General features: G+C 39.5%; 1 protein-coding gene across 1 annotated transcript in view; it reads left to right on the top strand.

The window, feature by feature from the left end:
• LOC127971647 (slit homolog 3 protein-like) overlaps window positions 1–14624 on the top strand; it is a 162191-nt gene extending 147567 nt beyond the window's left edge. The window contains exons 31-36 of the mRNA XM_052574822.1: window positions 998–1232; window positions 3038–3168; window positions 10582–10736; window positions 11560–11848; window positions 11944–12149; window positions 13326–14624. Coding sequence (XP_052430782.1) covers window positions 998–1232; window positions 3038–3168; window positions 10582–10736; window positions 11560–11848; window positions 11944–12149; window positions 13326–13561 — 1252 coding nt within the window. The 3' untranslated portion in view covers window positions 13562–14624. The remainder of the gene's footprint in view (window positions 1–997; window positions 1233–3037; window positions 3169–10581; window positions 10737–11559; window positions 11849–11943; window positions 12150–13325) is intronic.
• Window positions 14625–17165: the final 2541 nt, after the last annotated feature.

Genomic DNA, 17165 nt, shown 5'->3' with positions numbered 1-17165 from the left:
TGTGTGTGTGTGTGGCATTGTACAGAAGAACAATAGCTCTCTCCTCAGCATCCCTCACTCCACTACAGCTACTAATTAAGGGCCTGATGGTGTCTTGAGCCCTGCATTAATCTGCCTTACCACCCGTCCTGACACTCTATCAATATTCTAACACTGTCTCCATCTCTTGTGTGAATTAGATGTAAGAAAGAAAGAAAGAAGTGCTTAAAAATTGCTTAAATTGTTTCCAGTAATATACTATACTAATATAATATTTGGCAATAATATAGGCATTTGATGGTATAAAAGCTTTTATCATTGTATATAATCACAGAATAGAAATGAGTTGCAATTGTTATATTATAACAGGTATAAAAAGCAAAACTATACATTTTTGTGTGTTGCTTTATTGCTTAAAGTGAAAAAGAATTATAGTTTATATGCAATAGGTAATAATTTACAACAAGGTCTCATTAGTAAATGTTAGTTAATGCATTCATTAACATTATGTGAAATTGCTACATTTGTTACACAAGGTATCTGTTAATGTTACAGAAGAATGTTACTATTAGTTAAAAAAATACAACTGAATTTTCTTAGTGTTCTTAGAATGCGTTTGAAAAATCAGAGTGATGTATAATCATTTACAGTATTTGAAGTGTCCACGATTACGATATCATGCATGTTTATTATTACGATATTATTATTATTTTGTATCGGCACATGTCTATAAAATACTTAATATTCAAGAAGGTTTTCTGAAGGATTGTGTGGCTCTGAAGACTGGAGTAATGATGCTGAAAATTCAGCTTTACATCACAGGAATAAATTACATTTTAACATATATTCAAATAGAAAATCACTTTAAACTAAATATATTTCACATTATTATTACTTTACTGTATTGTTCATCAAATAAATGCAGCCCTAGTGAGCATAAAAGCAGTCTTCTAAAAACAGTAAAAAAAAAATCCTAATTACTCCAAACTTTTGACCCTCACGCTCTCTCTTTCCTTAGTGGGCTGTTCTGTGAGACTCCTCCACCAATGATAATACTCCAGAAGACGAGTCCATGTGATCAATCTTACTGTCAGAATGGAGCGCAGTGTCTGGTCGTGGAGGGAGAGCCTGTGTGCCGGTGTCCACTTGGCTCCAAGTGTCATAAGATGGTCACAGTGCACTTCCTCGGCAAAGATACCTATCTGGAGCTCTCAGGCGCCAAGATCCGACCACCCATGCACATATCCCTCCAGGTATGCCTGTAACCACTTCCTGTAATGCTTAACAAAGGATCCCAGATCAGTTTCTGTAATACAGACCCCACATATCTCCCGAACTCACATCTGCTGCCACGAGAAGCGATCTGTCTCTCTGTCGAGGTCTGTTTTCATCTACGGTGGCTGGTCTAAGCCAGCTTTGGCCTCTCTGACATTATGAGAATGTCACCTCTTGTCCACCTGCGTGAATAATTCTTCTCCTGAGGACATATATTATGGTAATAGAGGTTGAGCCGGCTGTTATCCGTTGCAATCAAGGGGCCCTGCGTAACCGCTAGATCTCCTACAAATGATCCCATCTTCTCACCGTCGAGAGGGCACACTAATGTTAATTAAAGTAGGAGAAATGAAAAAGAGCTCAGTGGCTGTTTATCTCCTTGTGGACGTCAGCATCTCTACTTTTCGGGTTTCTCCGAGAGGCCTTTGTGAGTTAAGTAATGGTGCTTTCGAAAACAAGTCAGACTTTTTGGCAAGAAGTTAACATAGACAATGAGGTTTTAAAAAGAAAATGTGCATACAGTATCTATGATTCGTGAATGTTTATTTATTTTTTCATTAATCACAAGTCTAAAATTCATGCCTGATTTTTTTGTTTTAAAATTAACCAGTTATTTTAAAATACTGCAAAAATTTGTGAAGGAATCCAAATACCATATTCATAGAGTATTAAAAAAAAATATTTCCTCTGTATTTCATTGCATGTATGTTTACTATTCATTAAATTTACATTTAGCATGTAGCTAAATTTAGCATTAAAACAAAAGTAAAGAAACAAGTAATATATTCAAAATAAATGTATTTCACACAGTATAGTTCAAATCTATTAACATAATTACTGATATATCGTTTGAGATTTACTGATATAAAAATTATAATTAAACTTTATTTGGAGTACTACTTGTGCCCAATCCACATTTCTTAATAATAAGCCTAAAATGTGTCATAATGTCACTATTTATTGATGGATCTTTGATCTTTGTGTAATAAAAGTCTTTAAATGCAAGATATTTAATGTGTGCCTGAAGCATACTTGCAGTAGTTCCACTTTAGCACAATCATTTATTTTTAAAATGAATATCGGTAAAAAATCGGTATCGGTTTTTGGTCCAGTTGTTGTCCATTATCATAGGAACTGATAAATATTTTAAGTCAAATTAAAGAGAATGACATTCCATCATTGCACTTTCTGAATATTTTACAGCTTTCGCTCTGTTGGTGTTAACAGGCCCTAGAAGGCAACACTCTCGGGAACTGCAAATATAGAAAAGCAATCAAATTAGGTTGCTTTTTTTATTTCTAGCACTCTTAGTAAAACTGTGCTAAACAGCGTTAATGACTTGGTCCTCCTGTGACATATCCACTGACAGAAACCGAATACAGGGACACATTAAAGGCTCATATGCCTCCAGGGTGTGAATGTGAGCAGTCCACTTGGTGTCAACTGATGTGTAGATGGGCTTCCACACTCCATAAGCCATCAACTGCTCTTTTCTTTCCTCTCGTCCTAGTGCTTATATATAAACGTGAGCTGTTTTCCATCACAGCTTGCTCGCAGGCGTTCCATTTGCTGCCCTCGACTAAACAGGGAGTTAAGTGTCAGGCCTGCAGCGGATCTCTCTCGGTGTGCATGTCGTATTGAAATAGTGTGCTTATCACGCACTCTTGATTGTTTTGTACATCCTTCTTTTACCCTTCCACCTCAATCTTCAGAAGCCTTCCTGCTGTTTTCCTTCACTGATCTTTTGCTGTCTCTTTCCCATTACCCCTCTCTTTCTTTGTAGGTAGCCACAGATAAGGACAATGGCATTCTGTTGTATAAAGTGGACGAAGACCCACTCGCCCTAGAGCTGTACCAGGGACACATACGTTTGATCTATGATGTTGCCAAGTACCCCCCAACCACAGTCTACAGGTGAGGTTACGGCACATACACACACTTTGTATGAAATATTTTAAAGAAAGAGACACTATCATTTAAAAAAAACACCTGCAGGGGCAGTAGAAAGAGATATCTTTGTACTAGGGATGTGCAATATAGACAAAAAAATTATATCTCTCAATTGTGGGGATTTTTTTTTCAATCATGATAATTAGTGCATTTTTATGTTGAAACCTTGGCAGGTTTAGGCCTGTCATGGATAAATAAATATGACACTAAAACCACCAGTAGGTGGCAACAATTCCCTGTTATTATGATTGACTCATTGAGTCATTCATTTAAATGATTCATTCAAAACAGCTGATTCATTTAGAATTTAAACAGGTGGCTGTCTATGTGACTGAATGATTGAATCATTCAAACAATTCATTCCAAACAGAGGATTATTTGAAAGCAGTTGATTCAAGCTACTGTGTTTATGAATTGATCATTGAATCATTGACTCAAAAGGTGAGTAATATCTTATGAATATAAAAATGGGGTAATGGATACTGAGATTTTTGCAGGGCATTTTAACTGCGTTCTAATTGGCATCATCATGTTTTTGATTTTTTTTGCATGTATTTTTTAAACAACAGTTACAATATGATAAATCACAGATGATAAATGTCCCACATCCTAACCTTTGTACCTTATTTACCTCTAAAAAAAAGGGGTTACTCTAAGGTACTGCAATAAACCTTTTAAGTGTAGGTAAACTACAGAGTTGTCTTTTAAAGGTAATTCACCACTGACAAGATTGGCTTTCAATAAAACTTGGCTGTGTATCAGTAAAAAGGCCATTTTTTAATAGGTGCTACATGAGAAACAGAGAAACAGAGAAAAAGCGCTCTTGCCAAAAACACCCATAATGCACTGGGCTCAAACCGACTGTCCATTAGTGGGAATACAAAATGCCTTGAGGTGAAAGTTCATTAAAATGGACTTAAATCTAATTCATAAATAGTTATAATATAATATATATTATAGACCTGCTGTTATATATAATATAATTGAAAATGGTTTTACCCCATATTTGTGTATACTATGTATATTTGTGTTAATTAGAGCATTGCATTGTGAACTACAACATGCTAACAGCAGAACCAGTTGCAGTGTGCCTCACATGAGGAATGTTATTTGTGGCTTCCTATGTAGAACATTCCAAATTAGTCACTTAAGAAGTTCCATTTTAGTTACGAAGCTGTCTAAGAAATCAGCTGCCTCTGTTGCTCACCAGGTTTTGAAACAGACCCACAAACACAATCACACTTCTGTTCTACACAGTCAATAAACTCATACAGCCAGCTGTTTTTGCAGCACCATAATCTAAACAGACATATACCACTCTAAATTATTTCAAAACATCAAACATACACAGTCATTCATCTTCCATAAAAATGACGGCCCCCTGCTCACATCCAGAACAGTTCAGGGTGAAAAAGCTGCATTTGCGGGTAAGTTTGCTCACCGTTCTCAGGGAGTTTGAATCCCTGTAAGCTCGTGGCACATCATAAAACCATACAGGAGGCCTGGGTTTACACGACATGCTTGAAGCAAGCTCTCACCGGGTTCCCATGTGAATGCTTCTGTGCTGCAGCGGATGGTTTCTATGCTCACTGGAGCCCTCATAAACACAGAGCTCTTAGCCCTCACCTCCTGCCCTTTCAGCAGACAACAGACTTGTTGAGTCTGGCGTAGATTGTGCCTGACTCCGGGCCTGGTGGGTCACTGCGGATGTCATTAAGCGAGCAAGGCTGTGTAATGGGTTTCAAGAGCCCAGATTCAAGCTTTCAAATCCAGTCTGCACACAAACCCAATGACACCGCACAGTTTCAAAGCATTTCGAGATAGAAATCGGTGTCTTTGTCTATAAAGAATGGGTATGTGCCATCTCTCAGAGTCTCTGGCATCTTTTTCATCTGCGTCTGTAGAAGTAGAGCGTGAACATTTGTGACTGGCAGCTGTTTTAGCAGGCAGTAGATGTGAACAGCGGTGAGCTGGGTGCTCAGGCCGTGTCTGCCTTCTTGATGACTTTGTATTGATCCAGTGCCTTCTGTTGCTGCTGCAGAGGGCCACTCTTCACTTCTGCCTGCAGCAAGGGCTGAATCGATTGCTCTATGAGGGAGACACAGCATGAAAAATAACGTTTCAATCAGATTCCTTGACTTTGTGAACTGAGAATACATGCACTTAATTCCAGTGTCTCTAGTAGTAAATGCAAGCATGCATTTAGAGCATTTTTTTTTTGGAAAGAGATAAAAGGAACAGACTATTGTTTCAAGTTGCAGCCTTCATGGAATACACCAGGCAGCTACATTCTATGTAGTTAACAGAGATACAAGAACAGCTTCTCCCTGAAAGGAGAATGAACAAAATCTCCAATGGCATCATTAATTTAGCTAAACCCTGCTTAAGAGTTGTGTTTTCAGGGCTGAATAAAAGACGGATACAGCTGTACAGTTGTCGGGCTACCGAGGGTGTGCTGTGGGCGGAGCTATAGAGTCATGAGCATGCAAAGCTTTTGAGTAGCAATCGCCTGCAAGCTTTGAAATCGACACAAATAAAACGAAGACAAAACATTTATTGAATTAAACAACGGCTAATGAATTAACATATGAAGCACGTTGATGGGCGTGCTCTTGCTCTCGCTCTGATTGCTGTTTGCACACTTTTCCAGGAGAAGTGCCCATATAAGGAATTACACCTTTTATGATGTCATACAGGGTCATACTTTACAAAACTTTACAAACCTTTTACAAACCCTGAAGGAGTGACTTTGGCACAAGTCATAAATTTTTGAGTCATGTTTAGCGTGAGAATCCAACACTTGAACAGTGTAAATAAGTCAGAATGCACGAAATAGCATTCAACATCCTGTTTAAATTAATATGCAGTGGTGTGACTAAATGAAGGAAGTTTTGTTGCCAGGTCCCTGCTAAGTCCAAGATGTATCATGGCCCTCACAGTTAATCACAGATCCATGCTCACCCTCTAATTATCTTGTTTTTCCCCAAGCGACGTTGTGCTGTGTGGCTTTGGCATATCTTCACCCTATTGTGTTGTTCACGTGTGAGGAGAGGAAGTGCAAGGAGAGAACACGTTCTTCCATTTCAATTTATAATATTTGGCATTGGCACACCCGGGTCTGGCGAACGTGCTCCGGAGTTCTCCATGTCATAGTTAGCGTTAACAATGTGTAACCAGACCTAACAGAGCCAGCTGCTCAGTTTGTAACCCGTCCTACGCCGCAACGCTTGGACGTGGGTGCAGCGTTTGGGCAGCTCCCTTGCTTTGGTTTTCCCACCATGGAACCTAGAGTTTTGAGGCTGTGGTTGGAGCATTCCTGAGCCGAGTCTGGTTCAGTGGCTCTCTGCGGGTGCTTGACTTCAAATGTGGAATTGGGTCATAAAGACTCTGTGGGGCGAAGATCAGAGCAAGATTCCCACACCATCTACAGGTCTTGCTCAGCTTTTCTTACACCTCATCCCTGCTGAACTTCAGCAAGAGATCCCCAGCAGAAAAAACAAGAGTTGGTTTGAGGGAAAGGGCGGTGGGAAAGAAGACAGCTCGGACTCCAGAGAGATGAAGAACGACTGAGAGCCGACGAAGAGTGAAGGATACTTATCTCTGCAATGTGATCCTGCCTTGATGGAAGGTGTGGGTGAGGGGAGGGATGGAGAGACTGATAAATGCACTGGGGAGGAGAGCGACGGAGGCTGTTAACTAGCAGTAATGCCTCATTAGCATGAGATGAATGCTCGGGCCCATGCAGCGTGTTAATGCGCTGCCCTTTACTAAATGTCATGCTAATCTGAGTATTAGTTTAGGCAGCGGCATGGGCAGTTCCTCAGCAGAAGCGGCGGTTTGTGGAAACATTGCAGGAAATTGAATGAGAATGTTAGCATTCCCTGCCCCCAGCTTCTCAGCGTGTGCTCGCCATCCTGCGCCACGCCTAACCACAGCTCTCCAAATGCAGCTAATGTTTGGCATGTCAACCGGGTTTAACACTGAGCAGCGCTAGGGGGAACAAGGAGGGGTCAGGCTATGTTTTTACGGCCTGTTTTCATTTCGCCCGAGATTTGAGTTCCTCTGCGAGCAGAATGTTTGAATGGGGGGGGAGCAGTGGTAATTCAGCCTGAACCGTGACGGGACATGAAGTAAGTTCGTTGGGTTTGAGAAGAATAAATGGTTGTGGTGTGCTAAGTCCGGCTTGGCTAAGTGCGACAGCGCTAATGCAACAACAGCAGAAAGCACAGTTGAAGCTGAGGGATGCTTATGGTAACGGTCCACACACAAAGTTTAATTGTGCTCACATTTACCTTTAATGTAATTAAAGCTTAAATGTTAGACATCATTAAGTTACCCAGAGTGAAGATTTAGTCGCATATGCCAGTGATTTACTCGCATTGTAGAGTGTTGTACTGGATTAATGTACACAGCTTATCAGTGTTTTTCTCAAGAATCAAACCAAGACCTTAACATTGCTAGCGTTGCTCTAATGTTTGTGCTTCAGGAAAGCTACATATTCTCAAAGGATGAGACCTTATTCCTTGCTAGTTACAAGTGTTTTGATGTTACCTGTTAGCTTCAATCCATCTGTAGAGTAAAGCTAACGCTACTTGGTTACACCCCGTGATATATCAAACGCTACATAACCACGTTTAGCAATTCACGTTCGAGAAGGGCATAATTGACTTCACAGCTGCATTACTCTTACAGTAGCTCAATGGTTGTGCGGCGTAACTGAATCTGGAAGATGTAAATATGTCTACAGTTTTTCTGATCTAGATAACTCTCCAAGTTGAAGGAGCCGGTAATAGTATGTATGTGTCATTTATACCGCGGTTTCGCTCGAGGGAAAACAGAGTATTTTATTTTCAGCTAACAGGAAATTGACTACCCCTCGTGCGAGAAGGGTGACATGAGGTTGCTGAAATCTTCCATGGGTTTCTGTTTGTTTTTCTTGAGCTTCGTAATGAGCTGCTTGAAGCTAATATGTAGGCTAGCCACACATCAAAGACCCCCCCCCCCCCCACAACCCTTCTAAAAATATTACAGCCTCAGGATATTTTCTGTCTGTCAGAATATGAACAAAAGGCCGATAGTTGCAAGCGCTAAACTACATCTTAATCTCTGGTGCCCCCTAGTGGTGCTAGAGCTTCACTGCATACATTTTGTCAACTGCAAATGATGACTCCTGTCCCCCATGGTGAGATTTATGTTCTGATTAAGAATGTTTTCATTCTCATAATAGAATCTTCCTCTGTTTTCTATTACATTTCCACTCTCACCATCTTTTTTTTTTTTTCCCAAAAATACTTTTCCCATTTCCTTCTCAGCTGGTGTGTAGGCTCTCTTAATGAAAGGTGGCTGTCAAAACCAGAGACAGTGGATAAAAATTTCCTTATATTGTAATAAAGCCATTCATCGGTACCACCATAGATGCATCAAATGGACGGGCTTGAGATGTTTGGGGGGTCTCAGCCAGCGGACTGTAGTGTTTGTTGCAAAAGCCTATTTTGAAACAGGAATTGAATTATGGGCCTGTAATGCAAACCACACGTGCGCCTGTGTTGGGTCTTTGTTCAGCCAAGACCTCCGTGAACCATACCCCTCTATATCTGGGGACACTGATCTCTATCCGCACCTATGGCATCAGCATTTCAGCAATGGAAAGTAGCATTGCGCGCCAGTGCAAATACTAGTTGCCTGGCCGCAAAAATGCTAATTTTAATGCTATAATGCTAGTCTGTTTGTTTGCTTAATGTATTTGTGCTGAGAATGCTCGGCTGGTTTTGTTTGTTTGTTTGTTTTGTTTTGTTTAGTACATGTGAAAAAAAAAACAATTATATATATATATATATATATGTATGTGTGTGTGTGTGTGTGAGAGAGAGAGTTTGTGTGTGAAGAGTTTTTTGCAAAAACAGATCTTTTTAATTCAATAATCAGGATCTTTTTTTTTTTTTTATGATTTTATTGAGTTAGTACTTTTTAGTTATTTTTACCTAATCAAAATAACCCAACAGTTTGATTGAGATTAATTGGAATGCACAATGAAAAAAAAGTTTTTTTTTTAAAGTAAATCTGTTTTTTGTAAATTAACTTTTATTTTTTATTTTTTTTGACAATGACAGAAAAAGAAGAAAACCTTGTTTTAAGTTGAGGTGGGGATTAAGATATACTATACTAACCACAATATCATTTCTCGCACCCCCTTCTCCTCTCTCTGTTGGTCTCTGGGCTTCTTTGCCAAACCACTGTCTCTAGCTGTCTGTAACTGCTTGTGCTCCATCCAGTAATAACTACTACAATACAAAACTGGGCTTTCTGTAGCCTGAGCAGACTGCTTTCTCATAGTTCAGGGGCTACTGATAAGTTAATAACCCTATTTCTCACATTTATACAAAATACAGTGCTAGAAGTCAGCAGAATCTGGGCCAAACAGGGCGCTGCATGCACCACATCGTAAGAAACCGAGGAGGAAAAAGGCGTAAATCCAGCTGTGCCGGTCAGAGCACGTCTGTGAGATGTTTCATGGAGGTTTAGTGGAACCCGGGAACAAACGGCACTCTTCAATGGTTAAAAAATGAGCGTGTGAAAGAGAATCGCTCTCAGGAGTTCACGCAGTCACCGTGCCAAACTCAGCAGGATGTGATTTGAGCGTCTTAACTCAAAGAAAGAGTGAACTCATGGCCAACACAAGCTCTCCTTTTCCCACAACATAAGCTTTCCCCACATCAGTGCCAAAATCACTGGAAATACACCTGACGGAGTCTAATGTGGAAACCATGGCATTTTCAGACGACGGGGAGATATTCTGTATTGCACATTCATGGCTTTTCATTTAGGCTTAAAATGTTGCTTTGAAAAGTTCATTTACTCCACTGGTGATACGATCTGCTAAAACAGTCGCTTTGTAGCTAGCATTTTATGTATTCACAATACACTAGTTTAAATAACATTTTCACACTGCAAAATTTGACAAAATAAAGCATAATTGGAAATGATACAAAATAAAGATAGTTTGCTCACGAGTGATATTGACACTACCATTCAGTTATTTTAAGAAACATTTTAAGAAATGTTTCTTGAAGGTTTCTTGTGACACTGTAGACTGGATTAATGATGCTGGAAATTCAGCTTCGATCACAGGAACAAATTACATTTTAAAATCTCTTCAAACAGAAAACAGTTATTTGGAAATGGAACAATATTTTACTAAATGCACTGTATTTTGATCAGATAAATGGAGTCTAAATGAGCATAACAAGAGACTTCATTTCTTACAACATTAAACAAATCTTTTCTTTTTTTGTCTCATATTTAATCTCAAGTGTGCTCTTGACTGACATTGCTTCTTTGAAATGTAAAAAAGTGCTATTTTCTTCTGCTTCGTTGCAGTGTGGAGTCAGTGAACGATGGTCTTTTCCACACGGTGGAGGTCCTGATCCAGAATCAGACGCTGAGTTTGGTGGTGGATAAAGGGGCACCGAAAAGCCTGGGCAAACTCCCCCGTCCTCCGGCTGTGGACCACAACACACAGCTCTACATAGGAGGTAAGCATAAAAACACCTCATTGTTCATCAAAACCACATTTCAAAGGTTTCAAAAAATTAAATATGGCTTGTTTTGAGATACTTTCAAAGTGTTTGAATGCATAATGATTATAACGTGAGCACAGTGTTGGGAAGGTCACTTTGAAAATGTAATAGTTACCCTATTTAAGTAGTGTAACTATTTCAATTACTTTAGTAAAGGAATGTAACTAATTACATTTGATTACTTCTTGATTGCTTTTCTAAATTTCTAATAAATGTTTTCAATAAATAAAAATAAAGCATACATTAGCCTATTTTGTGTCCTGAAACATTGCTGTCTCATATTTTAGAGCAGTCAATGCAATTTGGGAAAGAAATCAATCATATCTATATGTGTGTGTGAAAAAAATCAGATGTAACCCCCTTTGTCAATTTTAACCTCTTCATAACTGTAATTTAATTACAACATTTGTTTTGCAGTAACTGTCACAGATTTGTTTTGTAATCAAAGGGATAGTTCACCCAAAAATGAACATTCTGTCATCATTAACTCACCCTCATGTCGTTCCCAACCTGTACGAGTTGCTTTCTTATGTTGAACATGAAAGAAGATACTTAAAGATTGCCTAAACTTGAAACAGTTGGCTGTTCCCATTGACCTACTATGGAAGTCAATGGGGAAAAGCGACTCATACAGGTTTGCAATGACATGAAGGTGAGTAAATGATGACAGAATGTTCATTTTTGGGTGAACTATCCCTTTAAATGATGTTATATTGTTACATGTCCCCACACTGCATAAGCGTGTGTGCTAATGTTTGCCTGTTTTTTGGTATTTTAGGTGTGCCGTCTCTGATTGACACAGCAGGCCTGCGACCGGGTCCAGACCGTCCCTTCCAGTCGTTTAACGGCTGTATTCATGACGTACAGCTCAACGGGGAGCTCCAGGACCTCGGCGGTGGGCTGGCAGGGGTGGAGGGCATCCTGCCGGGCTGTCACTCCTGCGGTGTCTGTGCTCACGGGTCCTGCAGACAGAGAGGAGAGGCAGGGGTGACCTGCGAGTGTCCCACCGGCCACAGCGGCCCGCTGTGTGAAGAGACCACCTCCCAGAGCCCCTGTCAGAGCAGCAGGTAAAATTACCCATATTCACTGATACTGGCCCACTCTCCACTCTCAGTTGCGTTGGCATCAGGCAGTGATCTCCTGACTCTCTCTTGCTGTGCAGGTGTGTGCACGGTGTGTGTGTGCCGAAGGGCTCCTCGTACAGCTGCTCTTGTTCAGAGGGATACTCGGGTCAGTTCTGTGACAGACGGGAAGAGTCCGCCGTCTGCAAGGGCCTGCACTGTGTGCACGGAGAGTGCAGGGCGACGGAGAGCGGAGAGCCGGTTTGTCACTGCCAGTCTGGATACAGCGGGCCGTCCTGTGAAACAGGTGCGACACAGCACTGCAGGAGACATCCATTAGTCATGACACAAAATTATAGCTTTTTATTTACATAAGAACAAGATTAAAAACATGTTTCTGGTCTTATTGTGCACAATTCATCAGTGCACATTTTTCTGTGTGTGTGTGTGTGGGGGAGTGGGGACTTTTACCCCTTGCTCTATTACCCATTCTTCTATTATATTGATTTAGGTATATATATCCATTTGCTAACTGTAATTTAATACGTTGCAGATCCACATTCAAATACTTTGTTGCTGTTTTGATCATCTTTCATTAAAATTGTATAACTTACTTTGCATTTTAAATAACTTTTTTCTTCTGTAGATGTAACCAAACTTTTGGGTGAGGAAGAATTATACAATGATATCTTAATAATATTTAGATGCTGGCAATGATATCTCATTTCAATAGAGCACAACAATAAAAACCAGTCAAGATCTCCATGAGATTTCATAGAGTAAAAAACACATAAATAACCATTGCATATGCAATACAGTTCAAAATCAGTATTTTAAAAAATATATATTTGTACTTTTATTTAGTAAGAATGCAGACTTTTACATTGTTACAAAAAAATGTTATATTCATAAAAATAAAAAATAAATAGAATTTTCAAAAAAATTCACCCAAAAAAATAACACTTCAACATAATTAATTCAGCTTTGATCACAGGAATAAATGACATTTTAACATATACTAAAACCGAAACATATTTTAAATTGTAATATTTCACAATATTACAAGATTATCACAAAATTATTACATTATTCATATTTACTACATTTTGATCAAATAAATGCAATCTTGAAAAACAACATTTTTACAATAGTGTACCTTTGATTAGAAAAATTCAGAACTCAGTAAATCTGATATTAAAAATCAATTTCTTTGTATCACAAATGAATGGGACTGTTTCATGCAATCAAATCCTGAGGAATAAAATTCAATGTTGTTTCCACCCAAAAAAGTGATGCATTTTTAAATGCTAAATGCAGTAAAATGCACAAAAAACGCTGTCTCGTGTAATCTTTTGCATGCTGCCAGAATCCAGAAGAGTGAAGCAACATAAGTCAATATCTGACCTGAAGGTCCTTATGTTTATTCATCTCTTATATAAATGCTTTATCTGATGACCTGTCCTCCGTCTCCTCCTCCACACAGAGCTGACGTGCCAAGGAGAGATGGTCCGTGAGCTGCTCAAGCGTCACATGGGTCATAAAACATGCACCTCCACCAGTAAAATCGCTCGGTGTCCAGGCGTCTGCCGCTCGGGCCTGTGCTGCGCCGCAACCAAGAGCCGGAGACGAAAGCTCAGCTTCAAGTGCTCCGACGGATCCTCCTTTTCTGAGGAGATGGAGACCACCGTGGAGTGCGGCTGCACAAAGTGCCCTTTGTAATATTAGCCTGGAGAAGAAGATATATTGTAAAAAATAAACAAAACACAAATAGAACTTATTTTTATTAAGGGATGTTTTTTTAAAGAAAGAGACTGCTTTTATGATGTTGCTTATATGAAAAGTAATTTTGTATCGTCGGACAAAAACACACAGATTAACATTCCTGAAAATATATGAATTATATAAATATGTATAAATCTATATAAGTGTACATCCTAACCTGAGAATTAATTTGGTCTGCGTATTGCATGTCTGTTGTGAAGCGTGAGCGTGGAGAGAAATTTGCCCAATCAGATGAGGACTCTCTGGACTCTTAACACAGGAAGTGGTGAGCAAACTTCCTGTGAACTGGTGATGGCAACAAATGAACTGCTTCCTAACGGACCTCAGAGAGCTCACCTGCAGAGCTTCGAGTGGGATGGGCTGATGTTCTGAACTGTAGATGTTGCTTTGCAAAGCTCATCGGCGTGGCTCTGGTTTACAAGCTGCAACTCATCGGAGTGAATTTTTTGCATGTCTGCATGGAAGAGTTAAATGTGAACTTGTAACATGCTGCGCTCAGGCGGTAAAGCTATTGTAGTAATAGTATTATACTATGATAGTTAAAGGCTCTCTACCTGTTTTACCTTGTACAGTTGAAATCCAAATGCATTGCAGGTGATACAGGAGCAAAGCACTTCATACTGACGTAGTATTCCGTCATAACCGTCCTTTACTAAAATATTAAATGCAAATATATTACACCCATTACTACTGTATTGTTTCATGTGTACCCTTTTTGGTTTAGTTTTTTTTTTAGATTTAACACCCTGAGTCTATAGATATTTCCAAGGAAAAGCTAATCAGTGTTAATGAATATTCCTCCTGGTTCTGTCTCATCCCTGTTCACCACAGACTGTTGTATAAGGTAGAAATCCAAGTGGACGATGTAACTCAGCTTGTGCAGGAAGTGTCATGTTAGCATTGTTATACGGTGCATTTTCTAATGTTTTGTTAAATATGAATTAGAGAGTGATGATTAACTTACAGTGAATGTCGAATTAAACTTGTAATGAAATACGCAGTTGGGTTTTTTGTGATTTATTTTTGTTAGCTTTTATTAATTAGGTCTTTTATTTTTTTTATTTGTCAAATGTAAAGTAATGTTCATATGCACCAGATCAGCCAAACCCAGGGACATGTTGTCAGTTGTTAGTCAAAGGTGTTATGTGTGTATTTTTTTGACTTTATATCAGTTTTATATTCAGAGATAATGCTGGTTTACTTTCTTAAAGAGTAAATGCTTTTCTCTCTCTCTCTCTCTATTTTTCATTAAGTAATCTGTAATTTCAATGTCATATTTCAGATTGCCAGTTATGAACAATAATTATAGTATGTGAATATTGTATATTTGTTCCTATATCCAGTAATATAATAATTATATCATTTTAAAATAAAAATTGTATTTGTCACATGCATAACCATACCATAGTATGACATGCAGTGAAAGGCTTTAAAATAAAACAATTATAACTTTTTTTAAAAAGAAGAAGGGTGCAAAACTAGAACGTACAGATAGACAGAATATATTCGATTTATGGATTTTCTCTATTATTTTTATGGAGGCTCAATTCTGGCCTGAAATCAGCCCAATGATAGCAGAATGATGTCATGAGTTGTGTTTATTATACCATTTTATGTATTTGTTTTTGCATATACTACAACTTAGATGAATATTGCTTTTTAGCCCTTGAGGCACACAGACAGCTTTAATCTAAAATACATAAATAAAGGTAGCAAAATGGTGTTTTTGAAACGAATGCCATTGAAAAATCATTTTGGGGATTCTTAATAGAACCATTTTTTTCTTAGTGTGAAAAACATTTGATTAATTCGAAGAAGATTTTTCCACTGCAAAGAACGTTTTGTTTGGAACCATACAGTAGAGCAGATGCTTGTGAAGAATGTTTATTGTTAAGAGAGTGTGTGAAGAGAAGGTGTATTTAGGAGTTGTGTCCCCTAGATGGAGTTATACACCAAATGCTGTGAGTCTGAATGTCTCTCGCAGGCATTGAGGATGAAGTTGATCATTTTGATTAAGATGAGGGTGACTTCTTCCTACAGCTGTGTTCTTGACCCACAACAGACATATTGTTCTGTAGGGCTATTCCAATTAGTCATTGAATTCTGATATTTTTGTTGAACTTTGATATTTCTTTCCTGCTGTGTAGACCACAAAACCTGTGTGACCTGTTGTCTTTGAATTACTGGATCCTGATCCTTTTTCCCTTAAGGGTACACTCAGTAAGTTTTTGCTCACACTTACTTGCCCCAGTGGTCTTGCACTTTATATTATATTGATATGAATGCATTAAGTTTCAGATCTCGTAGTATATTAAACGACAATTAGTCTGTGCTTTAGTGGTGGGGATTTTTCATTAGCACATCTTTGATTACCTGCTTTTGCATCTGGCTCAAATAAAACCGACATTTTGTGGTTCAGTTCAAACAGATTAATTTATTACAGTACTGCTTGCTTGTTTGGACATTACAATTTTCTGTTCATGAAAAAAAAAACACCATTTGCTTGTCATGATTCTGCCTTCATGTCCTTCATGACAGACCCGTGTTTTGTGTACAAGCACATGGCCTTGTCTTTGGGCCATGTGCTTGTGTTGTCTCGTTCCCTTGCCCCGCCCCCTTGTTATCCTAGTCTTGTCGTGATTGCCTTATCTGTGCCACCTGTTGTGTCTTGATTAGTTCCCCTATTTAGATCCCTAGTGTGCTCTGTCTTTTGTCGGTTCATTGTTCCACACCGTGACAGTTCCTACTTGTGAGTGTTCCACATATGTGTTTCTACTTGTCAGCCTCGTGAGAGAGTTTATCCTTGTATCCCCCTTTAAGAAGTCCTTGTGTAACCGTGAGTGTTTATTTGTAGTTAGTGTTCAGAGTCTTTGTTTATCTTGTTTATCGTGTCTTGCAAAGTAATTTAGTGTCTACCCTAGTCGTTGTTTTCCCCATCGTGGGTTTTGTTTTCCCCTTTTGTGTTAATAAATCCTGTGTTTGGTACTTCCTGTCTGCATCTGAGTTCATCCCAACCCCTCCACATAACAGAATGAACCGACCAAACAGGAACTCAGCAGACAGGATGTCCTCCACTCCACAACACCAATTGGAGTTCCGCCAGCAATGCTGGATGTCGCCCCCCACCGACAAGAAGAGGGTTGCCCTCCCATATTTGTCAGAAGGCGAGTGGATCCTTCGCAATTATGCCCAGCTGTGGGAGAAGTTCTCCCAGGAGGAGCCGCAGAGGTCCCCACCACCTATCCAGCTGCCAGTGATCCCAGAGGGTCGTCTCCTGGCTGTTACTACACTGGGGGAACAGGCAGATCCCTCCCAGAGTCCTGAGGCGCCTTCCACACCCATCAGTCTCCCCAGGAAGCGAGGGAGACGGTTCTCGTGGGAGTCTGCTTCAGAGGCCTCAGCGACGGAGTCAGCCCTGCCAGAGACCGAACTCCCCCAACCCGTCTCAGACCCAGCGGTGACCTCTGCACCGCGGACAAGGAGGAAGAGGAGGAAGAAGGGGTCTTCCGGTCCTGCGACTCTGTCTACTCCTGCAGCGGTG

The sequence above is a fragment of the Carassius gibelio genome, chromosome B14 (assembly GCF_023724105.1).
Source record: "Carassius gibelio isolate Cgi1373 ecotype wild population from Czech Republic chromosome B14, carGib1.2-hapl.c, whole genome shotgun sequence".
NCBI lineage: Eukaryota > Metazoa > Chordata > Actinopteri > Cypriniformes > Cyprinidae > Carassius > Carassius gibelio.
Note: the sequence above shows the minus strand (reverse complement) of the source record. Positions and strands in the feature narration are given on the sequence as shown.